At 38.2% G+C, this 18,766-nt stretch overlaps 1 protein-coding gene across 4 annotated transcripts in view; it reads left to right on the top strand.

Moving 5' to 3' along the window:
• LOC116468483 (cytochrome b5 reductase 4) overlaps positions 1-13,211 on the top strand; it is a 117,109-nt gene extending 103,898 nt beyond the window's left edge. For 2 of the 4 annotated variants that reach the window (XM_032152103.2, XM_032152094.2), the window contains exons 15-16: positions 2,163-2,327; positions 6,654-13,206. In XM_032152103.2, coding sequence (XP_032007994.1) covers positions 2,163-2,327; positions 6,654-6,708 — 220 coding nt within the window. In that variant the 3' untranslated portion in view covers positions 6,709-13,206. Of the gene's footprint in view, positions 1-2,162; positions 2,328-6,653 lie in introns of all 4 variants that reach the window. The other 2 variants (XM_032152108.2, XM_058434810.1) reach the window with 2 other exon arrangements.
• The last annotated feature ends 5,555 nt before the right edge of the window (positions 13,212-18,766 follow it).

Raw genomic sequence — 18,766 nt, 5'->3', positions numbered from 1 at the left:
TGTGGAGAGCTGAGGCTGGTTCTCCAGCCCCCGCTGGAGTCTGTGTGGAGAGCTGAGGCGGGTTCTCTAGCCCCTGCTGGAGTCTGTGGAGAGCTGAGGCTGGTTCTCTAGCCCCTGCTGGAGTCTGTGGAGAGCTGAGGTGGGTTCTCCAGCCCCTGCTGGTGCTCTTCTTTGATCTCTTCTTTGGTCTGTGCTGCTTGTGCCAGGCTCCTCAGTTCTTGGGAAACTTAATCCAGCTGAGGTACAGCCATGTGAGGGCAACTGTACCAGCCTTACCTTGTTTCTGTTTTCATATTTAGTTCCTTTGTCCCCTCACAAGAGAAGCTGTTCACTTCAGCTTTTTCATGCGGTTTAAATTAATGTGTCATGAATTCCTGCTACTCAGTTACTCACTGGAACATCTAGAACTGCTTTCGATTTGATGCTATTGAAATGGTTAAGAATTAATTGTGTTTGCTGCAACAGAGCAGACAGAGCAGGTACAACACAGAATTTTGAATTTACCGTGGCTTTTCACCAGCAATTTGTATAATAGATTACTAAGCCCATGGGAAGAAATAGTCTGTTGTTACATTGTGAGACTTTGTATTAATCCTGTACCCTTTTGCTTTCATCTGCTTCATTCCATACTATGTGGGTGCCTCCCGTGTGTTGGCCTGTAGGGATACAGTGATAGCCAAAGCAGACATAGCCCCTGTTCTCTTGGAGTTTAGGGTCTAGTGAAGAAGGTAGACAATAGGTAATCAGCTTAGTGACCACATATTTAAAACCTGAAGTAAATGGCTGTGAAGAAAAGGAAAAAGAAAACATTGCTACAACACATGAAACAAAGGACCTCAACCTTGTGGAGGCACAATACTTCCCTGTGGAAACGATGCTTGAGCTGAAAACTGACGAATGGGGGTGGTAAAGCCATTACAGAAAGAAGAAAGAGAACAGGCAGTGTTATGGCAGTGAAGGCTGAAAGGTGAACAGAGTTAGAGCCAGGACTTGGTGATGAATTGGATATGGAGGGTGAGAGAGAGAGAGGTTCCCAGGATAAATGGCAGGTTTCTGGCTTGTATAACCAAGCAGACTGTGGTGCCAGTTACAGAGATTGTGAGGTTGAGGTTGAGGGCCTTTGAGACAGCGACAGTAAGAAGTCAAATAGGCTTCTTAATCAAACTGGTTGTAAGGATCTGGAAATCACTGGAGAGGTTTGAGCCAGAGATTAAAATGCATGTGTCACTGGTAATTGCTATTTGCTGTGATTTATACCAGCATATTATTATTGCTTATTTTGGGTTCAGGGGGTACATGTGCAGATTTGTTTCAAGGGTATCTTGCGTGATGCTGAAATCTGGATTTCTATTGATCTTGTCACCTAGACAGTGAACACAGTACACACTAGGAGGGTTTTCAGCCCTTGCCCCTTTCCCTACACTTCCCTCCTTTTGGAGCCCCCAGTGTCTATTGTTCTCATCTTTATGTTCTTATGTACACAGGGTTTAGCTCCACTCATAAGTGAGAATGTGCAATATTTGTTCTTTTCGTTTCAATACTAGTAGATTATTAATAGAAATGTGGCGTTCTCTGAGATCCCTTGGGATCTCTATTTCATTTATATATTTATTTTTAATTAATTTCTTTTTTAAGAGACAGGTTCTTGCTCTGTCGCCTAGACTGGTGCAATCATAGCTCACTGGATCAAACGATCCTCCTGCCTCAGCTTCCCAAATAGCTAGGACCACAGGCACATGCCACCACACTTGGCTAAGTTTAAGCAGTTTTTTTTGTTGTTGTTTTTTTGTTTTGTTTTTTTTTGTAGAAACTAGGTCTCACTGTGTTGCCCAGGCTGGTCTCAAATTCCTGTTCTCAAACAATCCTCTCACCTTGGCCTCCCAAGATGCTAGAATTATAGGTGTGAGCTACCATGCTTGGATAATTAGTTCAATTTTTAAAAAAAATGCCAAATTACATTCCTTATCTATAGGAAAAGCTAATCCTTAGTAAATATAGATTTACCTATATGTTTTTGTTAAATCTTATAATTTTTTTCAGTGTTTTTCTAGCAAGTGTGTCTTTATATATTAAATTGTTCTTTTAGGGGAGAAATATATTCTTGAACTTGAAACATGTTAATAATATGTTAAACTTTAAAAAACTGTTTTTCTTTTCCCTAGACTGGATGTTGAATTTGTTCTCTCAGCACCTACTTCTGAATGGAATGGCAAAGAGGGACATATTTCACTAGCTCTTCTTTCCGAATTTTTGAAAAGAAATTTGGACAAATCCAAAGTTCTCGTCTGCATTTGTGGACCAGTGCCATTTACAGAACAAGGAGTAAGGTGAGTAGGAAACAGACTGCCCAACACTGAAATGAAGATCTTTCATAACAAGCATCTCTCAGTTCTTCCTATTTATATGAAACTGCACTTTAATAATCTTACAGTTTTAGAAAATAACAAAGTCTTTAAATCTTCGTATAGTTTGAGTTGGAGGTCAGGATTATGCATATTGTTAGATAAAACACAAAAGTAAGTTACAGCTAGCAGTCAGTGTTCTCTGCTCGTGATGGCTGCCATTATGGTTACACTCACAAGATTGGTGCCACAATCTTATTTGGGACATTAGGCCCAAACTCTTCTTCCATCAAAGCTTTATAATATATAGTAATTAATAAGGAATGTTCATCTCATTGTAGCTTTTCATCTTCATTCTCTGTAACTGAGTGAAAGTTAGTAAATAATATATGTGATCAAAAGCCAAGCAGCAAGACAAAAAGGGAAGACTAGAACACAAATAAGGCAAGACTAATAGTTGAAGCATGGATCATGAAAAATCAGTGGTGGTGGCAATCCTGTTTGAAATTCATCTTAATGTGATTTAGCTTTAAAGTGGCACTTTAAAATATTTGGTTAAATATAGCCCCTATTGGATTTCTAGATAATTTTAAAATATGGCTCTTTTAAGTGCCCTATTCTTATTTAGTAGGTGACTAAGCCTAACATTTCTAGATGTTGATAAAAAGAGTCAAACTCTGTAAGATCTTTGAAGAGATTTATTCTGAGCCAAATATGAGTGACCATGGCCTGTGACACAACCCTCAGGAGGTCCTGAGAACATGTGCCCGAGGTGGTCGGGGCATAGCTTGGTTTGATACATTTTAGGGAGGCATGAGACATCAATCAAATACATTTAAGAAATACATTGGTTTGGTCCAGAAAGGCAGGACAACTCAAAGCTGGGTTGGGGGCGGAGCACGGGTTTCCAGGCTCTAGGTAAGTTTAAACATTTAAATATTTTCTGGTTGACAATTGGTTGAGTTTGTCTAAAGAACTGAGATCCATAGAAAGGGAATGTTCAGGTTAAGATAAAAGATTGTGGAGACCAGGGTTCTTTTGAAGTCTTACAGTGGCTGCCCTTAGAGATGACAGATGACAATGTTTCCTATTCAGACCTTTAAAAGGTATTAGACTCTTAGTTAACCTCTTCAGATTGGGCTGGCCTGGAAGAAAAAGATCTAGCTATGTTAACAGGATTCTTTACAGATGCAAATTTTCCCCCACAAAGGGTAGATTTGCAGGGCCATTTCAAGATATGGCAAAGAAACATGTTTTGGGGTAAAATATATTTATTTTCTTCCTTGTCTCATAATGTTATGCCAGAGTCAGGTTGGAAAGTAAGTCACGATATATAGGGTTAAATAAAACCCATCTGATGAGAATTTATGGTTTGTAGGGCATGACTTCCCAGACCCCTTAGATAGGAATTTGGGCAAGATTAAAAAAAAAAAAATCAGAGTTTAGTCCTCATAGATATTTATCTTACTTTTTTATTTAAGATTTTAATTATAGAAAAGATTGACCCCCACAAATCAATAAAGGCATTAAAAACTTTTTTCTTCCATGTTGTATTTAAAATGTATTTTATTTTTAATTAAATATATTTCTGTATTTTAATGCTTTAAGAAAAATGTTCTTTTAGTTAAACTCTTTCAATTTAAAAAGATTTTTCAAGTTTCTGTATAAACTTTTGCTCTTTTAAAGCTCAGGCAAAACTGTTAAAATTACAATGAAGACTAACACAGTTTGAATATAAAATTTTTTTTTTGGAAAAAAGGCTAAGAGCTGTACTGTCTTCTGCTGTATTGCTTCTGCTATTTTAGAACTATCTCAATGAGTACTTTATAGATTGCAGTATAATACTACTTTTAAATAATTAGAATCATTTTTGCATTTTTAAAAATTGACCATAAACTTGGGGAGGCCAAGGCAGGTGGATCACCTGAGGTCAGGAGTTCGAGACCAGCCTGGCCAACATAGTGAAACCCTGTCTCTACTAAAAATACAAAATTAGCCGGGCACGGTGGTGGGCGCCTGTAATTCCAGCTACTTGGGAGGCTGAGGCAGGAGGATCGCGCTTGAACCTAGGAGGCGGAGGTTGCAGTGAGCCAAGATCGCGCCTTTGCACTCCAGCCTGGGCAACGAGAGTGGAACGCCGTCTCAAAAAAAAAAAAAAAAAAAATTTGACCAGAACCTATATGGCTTTCTTTTCTCAGTTTTACCTCAGAGCCAGTCTTTCAATGCTGTACTAACTGGCTTACCCAGAGTTGCTCAGGAGTATTTATTAATCATTACATATGGATTCCTGCTATTACTCACTCCTGAACATGCTGCATAGAGTTGCATTTTGAGATGTAACTTGATTCAAATCAGTACTTAAAATTCATAGTAGCTGCCCTTGGGACTTCCAGTTAGGACTCATTTCTTTGGTTTCCTTATCCTCATCATCTTAATGGATGTGGTGTATTTTTCTTGATTGGCAATTATATGGGTTTCTTATTATAGTTTTTGCTGTTCTGAAAAATGAGTCTTTCTTATGATGTCCACTCCTAGAGTGCTCCAAAGTTAATCTCATGTCTGCTACATAGATTATATTATAAATAGAGCCATCCCAGACATCTTCTCCATATTTGGTGAACATTTCTCAATTTCTATGGTATGATAACAGAGAAAGACTCAAACCTATTTTTTTTTAAATATAGATAAGCAGCTTATCATTACTTGGCCAGTAATGGTTCTTTATCCATTAAATATGCACTTTATTACAGAGATTAGTAAAATAGTCTCTGCTTTCAAGGACCACACTATCCAGTGGTAGAAACAAATGCGCATGCTGATAACTAAAGTATGACTCAGAACACCATAAATATCTTACTAGAGATAAAATCGAGATGTTACAGGAATTCTGGGAGAGATGGGTTACTTTCACCTAGCGATGTGTGTGTTGGAGAGACAGGAGCTGCATGGTCAAAAAAATCATGTGCACTGCATGTGGACTAAAACCTACCAGTCAAGAGAGATGGAGAAGGGGATAGTACAGGCAGAGAGAACTGGCAGATGCGTTAGGGGTGCAGATTTATACAGAAGACTAGACTGGTTTGGCTAGAGTGAAGCTGCTTCCTGGGAGAACAGGATGGAATGGTAGCGTGGGCCCAGATACTGAGAGGCTTTACTGCTGCACTGTGTTGGCTTCAACTCCTGTGCCCTACTGGCCCTTTGTGTGAGTATATGTATGCCCTCTGGGAGCTGCCTGCTGGGGTTTAAATCCCAGGTCTACCACTTACAATCATTTGCCCGGTGTCCTAGAGCAGTTCTTAACCTTTCTAAGCTTTAGTGCACTTATCTATAAAAATGAATAAGTAATAATACCTAAGCATGTGAAGTGCGTAGCAAAGTGACTACATTTATAATAGAGTAAGTGGTAAAAAAGTAGTTATTCTACTATTTTCCTAGTTGAATAATACACAGTATTTCTGCTTTTCCTGTTCAGTAGGGGGAGAATGAAGATAGAATAGTAGGGGAATCAACTCCTTTCTTTGAAAACTGGTGAATAAAGGGGAAAAAATCAAACGTTTATTCTCCCTTTGTTATATGAGCCATACTACTGAATAATCACATAATAAATGAGCAGACATTTTTCTTTATAGGATTCCTCAGCTGATTAATGAATAAAGAATGATAGAAGTAGAATATCACCAATTGCAGTGCTTAATGAACTAATGGATCTATACATAGATCATAATGGTAGCTGGCATCCAAAAAGAGAGGCAACCATTTATTACATGCCACCAGATAGAGGAGCATTACCTATGAAATAGTCTTGTCAAAAAGATTTGAACCTGTGTCTAATCAAGCCTCTAGATCCATTTATTAAGTTATGGAAAATATGAGGACGTAGAGACATATTATTAAGGAATACCACGGGGATGTAGAAAAATGAAGGTTTTAGGAGACTCGACAAATAAAAATCTGATTTTTGTCAACAAATAAATTGCAGGATGGAGTGGGGATCTGGGGGATCTTATAGATCGAAGGATGCCTAAAAGACTTATCAGCCAATCATAATAAGTAAATTTTAATTGGATATTGATTGAAACTATTTTTTAAAATTACGACATTTATGAGCTAGTTGAAAATTTGAGCACTGCTTAGATATTTCATGATATTTAGAAGTTACTACTAATCACTAATTTTTTAAGAAGTGATAGTTTTTTTTAATAGTGAATGGGGAAAATGAAAAAGTATCATGATTATGGTGGTAAACTGCTCTTATTTCTTCATTTTAAAGCATTTTCCCTAAGAAACATGTGCTTTTTATTTGTTTTTCAGGTTGCTGCATGATCTCAACTTTTCCAAAAATGAGATCCATAGTTTTACAGCATAATGAAGAGCTGTCATTGTCCTTTATTCAACTAGTTTATCTAAATTTGTGATTGCTTAGGGTTTTTTAAGAGAACATTTTTGTACATAATAAAAGGTTAACTAGAATCCAGCCTTCAGTTTCTTAAATGAAATCAAATGTTCCTTCAGTATAGATAACTTCTTGGCTTTCTTTTGTACCATAACTTATTTTACTATTGATATTTGACCTGGAAAGTTAATCATGGCAACAAATGCATACAGGATTCTTTGTTATGAATCACAAATTTCCTTGCCATTTAAATTATATCACTGTTCTGCAATAAGCACTTGTGTTTTATGACATGATAAAGTAAATGATCACTTCGATCATGTTTCTATGCTGTAAAATGTCTTATTAGCAATACAGATGAAATTTTACATTGCACTGTTAACTCAGGAAATGATCATTTATGTCCTTGTTATTAATGTTAAAACATAGAATGTTATAACTTATTAAGTGATCCAAACATTTTTTTGTGTGTGTATGGCATTGATGCAGAATAGAATAAAATTATACGTAAGTTCTTTTTAATCCTTGTGGTAGAAATGTGGTTGAATGCAACAATATTGGGCCAGCATCTCAAGGGGAATTTTAAAAGGCAGCAATAAAATACATTAGAGACATGACCCACATGCGCCTTTGGACTAGGTGTGTTAACAGAGCTTGAGAGAGGGAACTTTGACAGCTATTTTTATTCTTAGCCAAAAACAAAGACATTAGGAAAGAGAATGAAAGTATAGTGTCTAGTTCCACAGCATAAAGTTATTATTTGGTGCTTTGGGATGGGTTGAATTTTAATTCTTTAGTCCATCTAAATCAGCTGGAAAAATGAGGAACATTCTGCCTTGAATGGTTCTTCCCCTGGTTGCCTGCTTTCTCCACAACTGGTGGTTCAGCAGGAAGCCCTCTTAGGTTCTTGCATGTGGGCAACTTATTTTCTCTCCCTGCTGCTTTGTGCAACTGTCAAATACTTTCACAGATTCAGATCAACAAAGGGTACCAAGAATAGTCATTGTGAGCTTTTCGTGAGGAAACTGGTGAATGCATAGGTAGCTACTATATAAGCTAACTAGGATTCTTCAGTCTTAGTACAGCTGCAATATTTTCACAGAAATAGGGGATGAAAGAGTCTCCAATTTCTCTGTAAATGATTTTGTAAACAGCTAAATCTTTGCTGAATGAATAATATACTCAAGAGGAACACAATATTAATATTCCCCAAATTACAGACACCCAGCTTGTGAAGCTTCCTATGTGCAAATGGCTGGTTGAACACTATCCCTTTTTCCTGTGCCTCTGTCTTCTGTAGCCAGTTCCACCATCATCAGTATTCACAAAGACAGGAATCTAGCTGTCCTGGACTGGTAGTGTTCCCTGGTAGCTAACAAGAACTTTTTCTAGCTTCATGCCTTCCCCCTACTTATTTTTTTCCATCTAAGGGTGAGATGATTTGGCTCTGTGTCCTCACCCAAATCTCATCTCAAATTGTAATTCCCACATGTCGAGGGAGGGTCCTGGTGGGAAGTGATTGGATCATGGGAGTGATTGCCCCCATGCTGTTCACGTGATGGTAAGTGAGTTCTCATGAGATCTGATGGTTTAAAAGTGTGGCATTTCCTCTCCACCTCCTGCTGTCTTATGAAGAAGGTCCTTGCTTCTTCTTTGCTTTCTACCATAATTGTATGTTTCCTGAGGCCTCCCCAGCCATGCAGAACAGTGAGTCAATTAAACCTCTTTTCTTCATAAATTACCCAGTCGCAGGTAGTTCTTTATAGCAGTGTGAAAATGGACTAATACAAAAAGAGACCATGTACCACTTTTTTTTAGTTCATTTGCGATGTATCAAATCTAACTTAGCCAACATCTTTCTCATCTTTTCTAAGCCTCTTCTTTTTTCTCTCTCCAGTCCCAAGCAACAGATTCTCCTCTCTATTAGTCGCTATATGTAATGCTTCCTCATTCCTCCTTTTATGTTTTATATTTTAAAACAAATCCTTAAATATCTCCTGGGTAATCTCCACTGACATGATTTTATCAACTTAACATGTTAATTCCCAAATAGGAGTGACTAATTTGAGAATCAGCTCAGCTTCAGTTTTCAATATCCATTTACTTCCTGCATACCACCCCACCATCCACCTAGTAAGCCATTCTAGAACTATTAGGAATCAACATCAATGTCCCCTTCTCCAGTCTGACCCTTCCATACCAGCTAACCCTGTCCTATCATCCCTCCGCTGGATTAGTACAGTAGCTTGATAATTCATCTTCATGCTGCAGTCCTGATCTCCTAAAATTCATTCTCCATTCCAGGGTATTCTAGAAGGACTTGGAGGAAAAAAATCCCCTAAGTAGAGCCTCAGTCTTCCAATGAATGCAACCAAATACTGAGGAGCACAGATAGGAGTATAGTTTATCACTGTTATTCTCAAGCAAATAACTCAAAGACTCCTACATCACATATTTGCAATGAAGAAAAAGAATCACGCTCAAAGTCCCATTTGCTTGCAAATTCTGCTTTTTTAAAAAAAAATTTATGTATTAATGTTCTATTGCTGCTAGATCAAATTACTACAAACTTAGTAGCTTAAAACAACACCCACTTATTATCTCACAGTTCCATGGCACAGAAATCTAGGCACAATATGGCTCAAGTGGGTCCTCTGCTTAAAGCCTCAGAAGGCTGAAATCAGATTGTCAGCTGAGCTGGGCTCTTAGCTAGAGGCTGTAAGGGGAAGTCCCTAGATAAGGGTTCTTTCAGCCTCATTAGGTAGATTTCAGTTCCTTGCAGTTGTAGGACTGAGTTCCCCATTTCCTTGCTAGCTGTTAGCTGTGGGCTAGTCTTTGTTTCTAGAATCTGCCCACATTATCCTTCTCATACTTTCTGTGTGACCCTCTTCAGCATTAGTAGATGAATCTCATGCTTTCAGTCTCTCTGAATTCCCTTGTGGGCCTCTTCAGCATTAGTAGATGAATCTTATACTTTCAATCTCTCTGAATTCCCCTTCTGCCGTATCTTTCTTGCCCTAGCAAGAGTTCACTGCTTTTAAGATCTCATGTGGTTAGATTGGACCCACCCAGATATCCAGGGTAATCTTCCTATTTTAAAAATCTATAATTTTAATTATAGCTGTAAAGTCCCTTTTCCTATATAATATATTCAAAGGTTGCAGGCATTTGGGTGTTGACATCTTTGATGGGCACGTTTTGTCTACCACAGGCTATAGAAAGAACAGAGAAATTTGTCCAAGATAAGATGATTAGGCTTTGTCTAGATAGGGGCCCTTGCTATGGGCCCTCAGTTTTTACCTTAATGTAACAGAACATGAGAGGAGCTTTGACACCCCAAAAGAGTCAACTTCATTATGCTGGCAAAGGCATGGGTACAACCTGCTCTGTGATCTACCTTCTGAACCACACAGCTTGTCCTGAACCAGGCTGGGGCTGAGTCTGTTGATAACGGACCCCCATTTTTGGGCAGAAAAAACAGATTCTGTATGATCTACGGTATTTAAAATTGTGGCAAATAAATTATAAAGGAAAAATGGAATCTCAACTAGTTACAGTCTCTTGGTGTCTTTCAACATTGGTTTTTTTGTGAAGTCATCTTCACCCAGCATTGCAAGTTTAGCAGACCTCAAAACAGAATGCCAGAGTGATCTTAAAATTCAAAAATGAGTTTACTTTCTTTGTTAAAGTTCTCTTTTGATGCATAGCCCCCATTCATGGAATGGAAGCGTTATCTTGGGTGCAGCCTTATACATAGAGTTAAAATGTGGAAACAACCCAAACATCCTGATATGGTTTGGCTGGGTGTCACCACCCAAATCTCATCTTGAATTGTACTCTTATAATTCCCACGTGTTGTGGGAGGGACCCAGTGCGAGATAATTTGAATCATGGGGGCAGTTTCCCTCATACTGTTCTCGTGGTAGTGAATAACTCTCACAAGGCCTGGTGGTTTTATCAGGGGTTTCCGCTTTTGCATCTTACTCATTTTCTGTTGCGGCCACCATGTAAGAAGTGCCTTTCACCTCCTGCCATGATTCTGAGGCCTCCCCAGCCATGTGGAACAGTAAGTCCAATTAAACCTCTTTTTTTTCCCCATTCTCAGGTAAATCTTTTATCAGCAGCATGAAAATGGACTAATACAGTAAATTGGTACCAGTAGAGTAGGGTGTTGCTGCAAAGATACCGGGAAATGTGGAAGCAGCTTTGGAACTTGGTAACAGGCAGAGATTGGAACAGTTTAGAGGGCTCAGAAGAAGACAGGAAAATGGGAAAGTTTGGAACTTCCTTGAGACTTGTTGAATGGCTTTGACAAAAATACTGATAATGATATGGACAATGAAATCTAGGCTGAGGTGGTCTCAGGTGGAGATGAGGAACCTGTTGAGAACTGGAGCAAAGGTGACTCTTGTTATGATTTAGCAAAGAGACTGGTGGCATTTTGCCCCTGCCCTAGAGATTTGTGGAACTCTGAACTTGAGAGAGATGATTAAGGGTATCTGGTGGAAGAAATTTCTAAGCAGCAAAGCATTCAAGAGGTGACTCAAGTGTTGTTAAAGGCATTCAGTTTTAAAAGGGAAGCAGAGCATTAAAGTTCAGAAAATTAGCAGCTTGACAATGCAATAGAAAAGAAAATCCTGTTTTTTGAGGAGAAATTCAAGCTGGCTGTAGATATTTGCATAAGTAACAAGGAGCTGAATGTTAATTTCCAAGACAATGGGGAAAATGTCTCCAGGGCATGTCAGAGATGTTTGTGGCAGCCTCTTCTATCACAGACCTGGAGGTCTAGGAGGAAAAAATGGTAAAAATGGTTTTGTGGGCAGGGCCTAGGGTCCTTGTGCTGTGTGCAGTCTAAGGACTTGGTGCCCTGTTTCCTAGCCATTCTGGCCGTGGCTGAAAGGGTCCAACATAAAACTCAGGCCATGGCTTCAGAGGGTGAAAGCCTCAAGCCTTGGCAACTTCCACATGATGTTGAGCGTGTGGGTCATGCACAGAAGTCAAGAAATGGGGTTTGGGAACCTCTGCCTAGATTTCAGAAGAGGTATGGAAACGCCTGGATGCCCAGGCAGAAGTTTGCTGCAGGGGTGGGGCTCTCAGGAGAACCTCTGCTAGGGCAGTGCAGAAGGGAAATGCGGGGTTGGAGCCCCCACACAGAGTCGCTACTGGGACACTGCTTAGTGGAGCTGTGAGAAGAGGACCACTGTCCTCCAGACCCCAGAATGGTAGATCGACTTACAGCTTGTACCAGGTGCCTGGAAAAGATGCAGACACTCAACACCAGCCCATGAAAGCAGCCAGGATGGAGGCTGTACCCTGAAAGCCACAGGGCCAGAGCTGCCCAAGACCATGGGAACCCACCTCTTGCATCAGTGTGACCTGGATGTGAGACCTGGAGTCAAAGGAGATCATTTTGGAGCTTTAAAATTTGACTGCCCCGCTGGATTTTGGACTTGCATGGGCCCTGTAACCCCTTTGTTTTGGCCAATTTCTCCCATGTGGAATGGCTGTATTTACCCAATACCTATACCCTCATTGTATCTAGGAAGTAACTAGCTTGCTTTTGATTTTACAGGCTCATAAGTGGAAGGGACTTGCCTTGTCTCAGGTGAGACTTTCGAACTGTGGACTTTTGGGTTAATGCTGAAATAAGACTTTGGAGTACTGTTGGGAATGCATGATTGGTTTTGAAATGTGAGGACATAAGATTTGGAGGGGCCAGGGGTGGGATGATATGGTTTGGCTCTGTGTCCCCTCCCAAATTTCATCTTGAATTGTACTCCCATAATTCCCATGTGTTATACGTGGGACCTGGTGGGAGATAATTTGAATCATGGGGGTGATTTCCCCCATACTGTTATCATGGTAGAGAATAAGCCTCATGACATCTGATTATTTTATCGGGGGTTCTGCTTTTGCATCTTACTCATTTCTCTTGCTGCCACTCCGTAAGAGGTATCTTTAACCTACCGCCATGATTCTGAGGCCTCCCCAGCCATGTGGAACAGTAAGTCCAATTAAACCTCTTTTTCTTGGTTTAATTTCTTGGGTATGTCTTTATCAGCAGTGATTCTATTCCTGTGAAATGTTTAGAACAGGCAAATCTATGAGACATAAAGTAATTAAGTGGCTGCTCAGGGGATACAGGAATAGGGGATAATAACTAAAGGGTTGGGAGGGTGTTTTTGAAATGCTAAAATATTCTAAAGTTGAGTGTGGTTATGGTTGCACATACTTATGAATATACCTAAAAATGTTGAATTGTACATTTTAAGTAGATGAATTGTATCTAATTTGAACCATATGTCAGTAAAGATATAAAAATGTTTTTGGATACTAAGACTAAACTAGAAAGAACACAAGAGGAAATACATATTATATAAGAAGAAAAGAGTAAAAAGAATGTAAATCTTTAAAAAAATAAAAATAAAAAGGAGGCCTGTGTGTGGTGGCTCATGCCTGTAATCCCAGAACTTTGGGAGGCCGAGGCAGGTGGATCACCTGAGGTCGAGACCAGCCTGACCAACATGGAGAAGCCCTGTCTCTACTAAAAATACAAAATTAGCCAGGTGTGTTGGCATATGCCTGTAATCCCTGCTACTTGGGAGGCTGAGGCAGGATAATTGCCTGAACCCAGGAGGCGGAGGTTGCAGTTAGCCGAGATTGCACCTTTGCACTCCAGCCTGGGCAACAAGAGTGAAACTCCATCTCAAAAAATAAAACAAAAAGGATTCTAGAGGAAGTGGTAAATAGTGAAGATAGGCAAAGAATATCCAACATATGAATAACAGTAGTCCTTGAAAACAAAAATCAAAGGAAAAGAATACTAAAAACTCTACTTAATGAAAAATCATCATGAAATTAACAAAAAAAATTGAAATTAATGTTGAAAGAGCACCAGAGAGTATACATCCAAAAAGACCAACATTAATATAAATTTTAGTAAAATTACTGAACCATAAAAAGTAAATGCCTTTAGTTATCTAAACAAAAACTAATTACTTAAAAGGGAAAGAAAATTAGATCATCACCAGACTTTTCAACAGCATTGCCTTATGCCTTAAGAAAGTGTTGTACCACATTTGATATCCTGATGGAAAAAAACTGTGAGCCAAGGATTTTACACCCAACAAAACTTAATTGTGAATATAAAGGCATAAACCAGTATAGAATGCAAAAACTTGGTAACTATTGTTTTCCAAAGCCTTTCCTAAGTAATCTACAAAAGAACAAGCTTTAAACAACCAGAAAGACTAGAGAGTCATCAATAAAAGGATTGGAGAACATTAAACTTGTAAAACTAAAACAAAATGAGGGTTAAAAAAGAGTATAGATATATGCTAAACTATTTCAGTAGTTTTGGCAGTGGTTGTATTAGTATTGTTATTCTGAAGATGTGAAATAATGCAAATGCATAATGAAAAATGTCATCTGGTCTCCAGTCTCTCTGTATTTTCCATTTAAATATTTCTGGGGTGAAGTGGATTAAAATAGCTCTGCTGATAAAACTATTATTAAACTTTGAGAAGAATTTTTACTAAGTTAAACTCCTAGAGAACTGGGCTGTGAGATGGAATCAAAGGTTCACAATACTACCTGCCTCATGGTTTAGTCAGACCACACAAGATCTTTCCTATTTTTTTTTTTTTCTTTGAGTTTCACTCTTTTTGCCCAGGCTGGAGTGCAATGGTACAATCTCGGCTCACTGCAACCTCTGCCTCCTGGGTTCAAGTGATTCTTCTACCTCAGTCTCCTGAGTAGCTGGGATTACAGGCACACGCGCCTTGATGCCCAGCTAATTTTGTATTTTAGCAGAGACAAGATTTCACCATGTTGGTGAGGCTGGTCTCAAACTCCTGACCTCAGGTGATCCGCCTGCCTCAGCCTCCCAAAGTGTTGGGATTATGGGCATGAGCCACCGTGCCAGGCCACAAGATCTTTCCAAAGGAGAAAAGGGCGATTTCACTCTTCTTTGTGAGACTGATTTTTAAGGCAATCACAGTTTCTGTCTTATCCACTAGTACTTCACTCTACGCCTAAAGATTGTTAACTCCCCAAAATAATTGTATATGAACCAGGTGGAAGACTATCAGAAGCAACATGAGTCCTGGAAGATGTAGTTTCCATAAGTAAAGTTCTCTGAGGGGGAACAGGAACAAGAGGGTTATTGGCAGTTTATGCTAAGGTTTTACAACATTCATGCTTTCAGTTATTTTCAGAATGTGAGAAAACCAGGCTTGAGAAAATCATATCTTAGATAATCCATGCTAGGAAAAAAACAAGTAAACACTGGGAATTGAGTTAGGAGTTGTGCACATGAACCATGTAGGTATACATCTGAAAAGGAATTAGAACAGCACCCAAGCAGGCAAAGAATAGGGCCAAAGACAGTTTATATACCTGTCTGTTGAGAAGATCAGGGCAAGGTTACTCCTCATTCAAAACCAAGCAAATTTTTAAAATCCAAAATAGGATTTATTCTAGTGTAATACAAAAATATAAGGAAAGGAGGAATATCATTCCAAGGATCCTAGAGGAAGAGCAAAGCTATTTTCATTGGTTTTACTTTGCACTTGTCTGATGTCTAACCAAGTTGAACATGTTAACACATGCTCATTGGCTATTGGTGTGTTGTCTTCTGTAGGACATCTATTTAATCTTTTGCCCATCTTTAATTGGGTTGTTTTCATATTGAGTTGTAAGCTTTATGTATTCTGGATACAAGACCTTGGTCAGATATGTTTTGTGAACACTTTCTTCGAATTTGTGATAAATCTTATGTGCATTTTTGCAGTTGTTAGTGCTTAGTTCGAGAATAAGCTTAGAGAAGTATGTCAATTTAAGTTTGACCAAAATAAAAATGTAAAATAAGTAATAGTACATGCAGCAACTGTGAAGTTGATGTGTGAATAACTGAAACAAGGAAGAACTCCAATGGCAGAGTGGGGAGAACTTTTGGAGCAGATAGACCTAAAAGGCAAGCAATTAATGACAAACAGGGCCATGAAGAGACACCTTCAAGTTTGGTCCAATAATATACACATTAAATCATGAAAGCCATAATTCTAGCCATGAAGGCAAAGAACATACAGACATTGCATAAGCTTGGCTAGGTTAGAAGAAACAAACCACTTACATGTTGTAGTACATTTTGTTCATTGCTTTATAAACCAAAAAGTATCTGAGACAGGTCTCAATCAATTTGTAAGTTTATTTTGCCAAGGTTAAGGACATGCCCAGAAGTAAAAAACACAAAGTCACAGAAACAGTCTATGGTCTGTGCCTTTCTCCAAAGATGAATTTAAAACCTTCAATATTTAAAGGGGGAAAGTGGGCTGCAGAGGAAAAAGGGAAGGGATAGTAATCCCCACGTTGCAAGAGAAAAGGAACAGGTAGGGGAATAGTTAATTATGTATTCATCACGTGCTCAGTAAATCAGCACTTTACATAAGATAAGGTGAACATAGAATAGCTATTTGGAGATATTTATCCTTTTATATGTAGCTATTTGCTTAGGAACAAAAGGAAAGGTAGCATCTTGCATGACACAGCTTTCAGCTTAATTTTTTCCTTTTGGCATAGTGAATTGGGGTCCAAGTTTTTCTTTTCCTTTCACATTTATCCCCCCTTTCATTTTAAAAATCTTTCAGAGAAGGCATTTTAAAAGAACTGAGTCTCTGGTCTTGGCTTTTGCCTGATCTCTTATGACTATGACAGTTCATTCCTAGATGGATAGGTCCCATGTTGTTAGGCAAGCTCATTTTTAGTAGGTTGTGAAGTCCCACATCCCATGTAGTAGAATTAGGGGGAGTAAGGGAGAAAGCGAACACAGAAAAAAGGAGGAAATGAGAAACAAAAAAGGGAGAACAATCCTAGAAAACTGATATAGGCCATATTACCCTGAAGTCCATATATCAGTAGGCAAGTGTGAAAATGGTTTATGTATATAAATATGTTGCTGTTATTTTCCATTGAAGTTTAAGTTGTCTAGCTTCAGTTCACAGGGCTTTAAGAAAAGTGCAGTTTAATTTTTTTTAGTGATTTCAAATCTGGGAAAATGGGGGGAAAAGGAAAAGAAATTGAAAACATTATTTTGGAGATTTGTAGCTACAAAAAATTTAGGATTCAGTCCAAATTGCAGAAGATAATAAAAATGGAAAAACACTGGACAAGGCTAGAATGTATTAATAATAGGTGTACTATAGTTTATTTTTAAGTGTAATTTTTCTCTCTCCAATTCCCCAATTTTATTAAAGACAAAATGAGAGTAGTACCAATTATTTGTAAAATAAGTTTTAGTCTTATTATACTTGGCTTGATTATTTGCATAAAGTGCAGCAAGAGTCATCATTTGCCATATAGGCTGTTTTTTTAAAAAAATGGCTTTGCTGGAAACGTTTCCATAAGAAATCTAAGATTAGACCTTTTTAAAAGTCTCAAGCTCAGCCAAGGATTTATCTGTGCCCACAGATAACTGAATGAATTGGGTTAATTCCTCTCTTTTTGAGGTCCCAAGAAAACTTGGGGTTCCTGGACCTGTCAGAAAGTGACATTCCTTACTTACCAGAAGTTAGAACCCTGTAAAGGACAAGGTATGAGGCCAGCTTTTCCAAGGGGCTTTTATCAGTTCCATAAGTCAGCCTCATTTTCTCAAGGCCGTCTGAAACTATGTCATTCCAGTGTCTCCAATTGTGTCTGGTTATGAAATAAATTCTTATTGAACTTATGCAAATAACTATATTGCCATAAGTTAAGAATACTCACAAATAGTTTCCAAATTTTGGAGAAATTAGGTAGAAAGAAATTATGTTTTAAATCTTGCTCATTAGAGTATACTTTGCTCAATTTTTAAAAGCTATAAATAGCTTAAAAGAAGAGAAAGTTTTCTTGACTCTGACCAAAAGAATCAGCAAATCTTTTAAACAGGTCATAAAATAGTATTTCAGTATTCTATTCAGTCCTGTTCTGCTTGATATTGGATCAGTAAACTTCATGAATACATTCAGCTCTCCATAAAAGTTCTGGAAGTTTTTCACTCTATTCCAATGGCACAATTTCTTTTTTTATCTTTTTTTTTTTGAAGATGGAATTTCACTTTTGTTGCCCAGATGGGAGTGCAATGGCTTGATCTCGGCTCACTGCAACCTCCGCCTCCTGGGTTCAAGTGATTCTTCTGCCTCAGCCTCATGAGTAGCTGGGATTACAGCTGCCCACCACCACGCATGGCTAATTTTTTGTATTTTTAGTAAAGACGAGGTTTCACCATGTTGGCCAGGCTGGTCTCGAACTCCTCACCTCAGGTGATCCACCCGCCTCGGCCTCCCAAAGTGCTGGGATTACAGGTGTGACCCACCATTCCTGGCCCAATGGCATAATTTCTAAATTTATCAGAAACCTATATTTAATAATACTCCTCAGAGTTCTATAGCTGATTATAAACCACCCTATAAAAGGATCAAAGTAAGACAACAATTGTGAATGACAAAAGTCTTAGCCATGGTTAAAGATACAACTGACAAGGAAATTTTGTTATTTCTGTGTCAATTTTACATAACAATCATAATTACTACTGATGATATATACTAAGACATACCAGAATCGCAGAAATCTCATATAATTTTGGAACACCTACTAAAAGCACGTTTATATAAATATAATCTAAAGAATATTAAACACCATTTCATATTTGGCAATAATTCCTGTATGATTTTATTATACCACGTAAGCCAAATATGTCTCTTTTGGACTTCAGGGGGCCTAATATCAAAACAGTAATGAGGTCAAAAAGATTGAATTTAGAATGTGATTTTGGAAAGTTTTTCAAAAAACAAAAGTTTAAAACACTTGATATCACAAAATAGGATCATAAGTCATTGTAAAATAAGTCATTCATTTAGCCAAAGTAATAATTCAAAGATTTGGGGAAAAGAAAGCAAAAACTTTTAGAGACAGGAGACTTACTTTTCCAAATTATAAGCCCTAAGTAAGACAGCATGAGGCCAATTAAATCTGTCTCTCAAATCTTATAAAAAAA

Source organism: Hylobates moloch, unplaced genomic scaffold (genome assembly GCF_009828535.3).
Source record: "Hylobates moloch isolate HMO894 unplaced genomic scaffold, HMol_V3 SCAFFOLD_2, whole genome shotgun sequence".
In the NCBI taxonomy this organism is placed as follows: Eukaryota; Metazoa; Chordata; class Mammalia; order Primates; family Hylobatidae; genus Hylobates; species Hylobates moloch.
The sequence above is the reverse complement of the archived record's forward strand: the minus strand, read 5'-3'. Positions and strand labels throughout refer to the sequence as shown.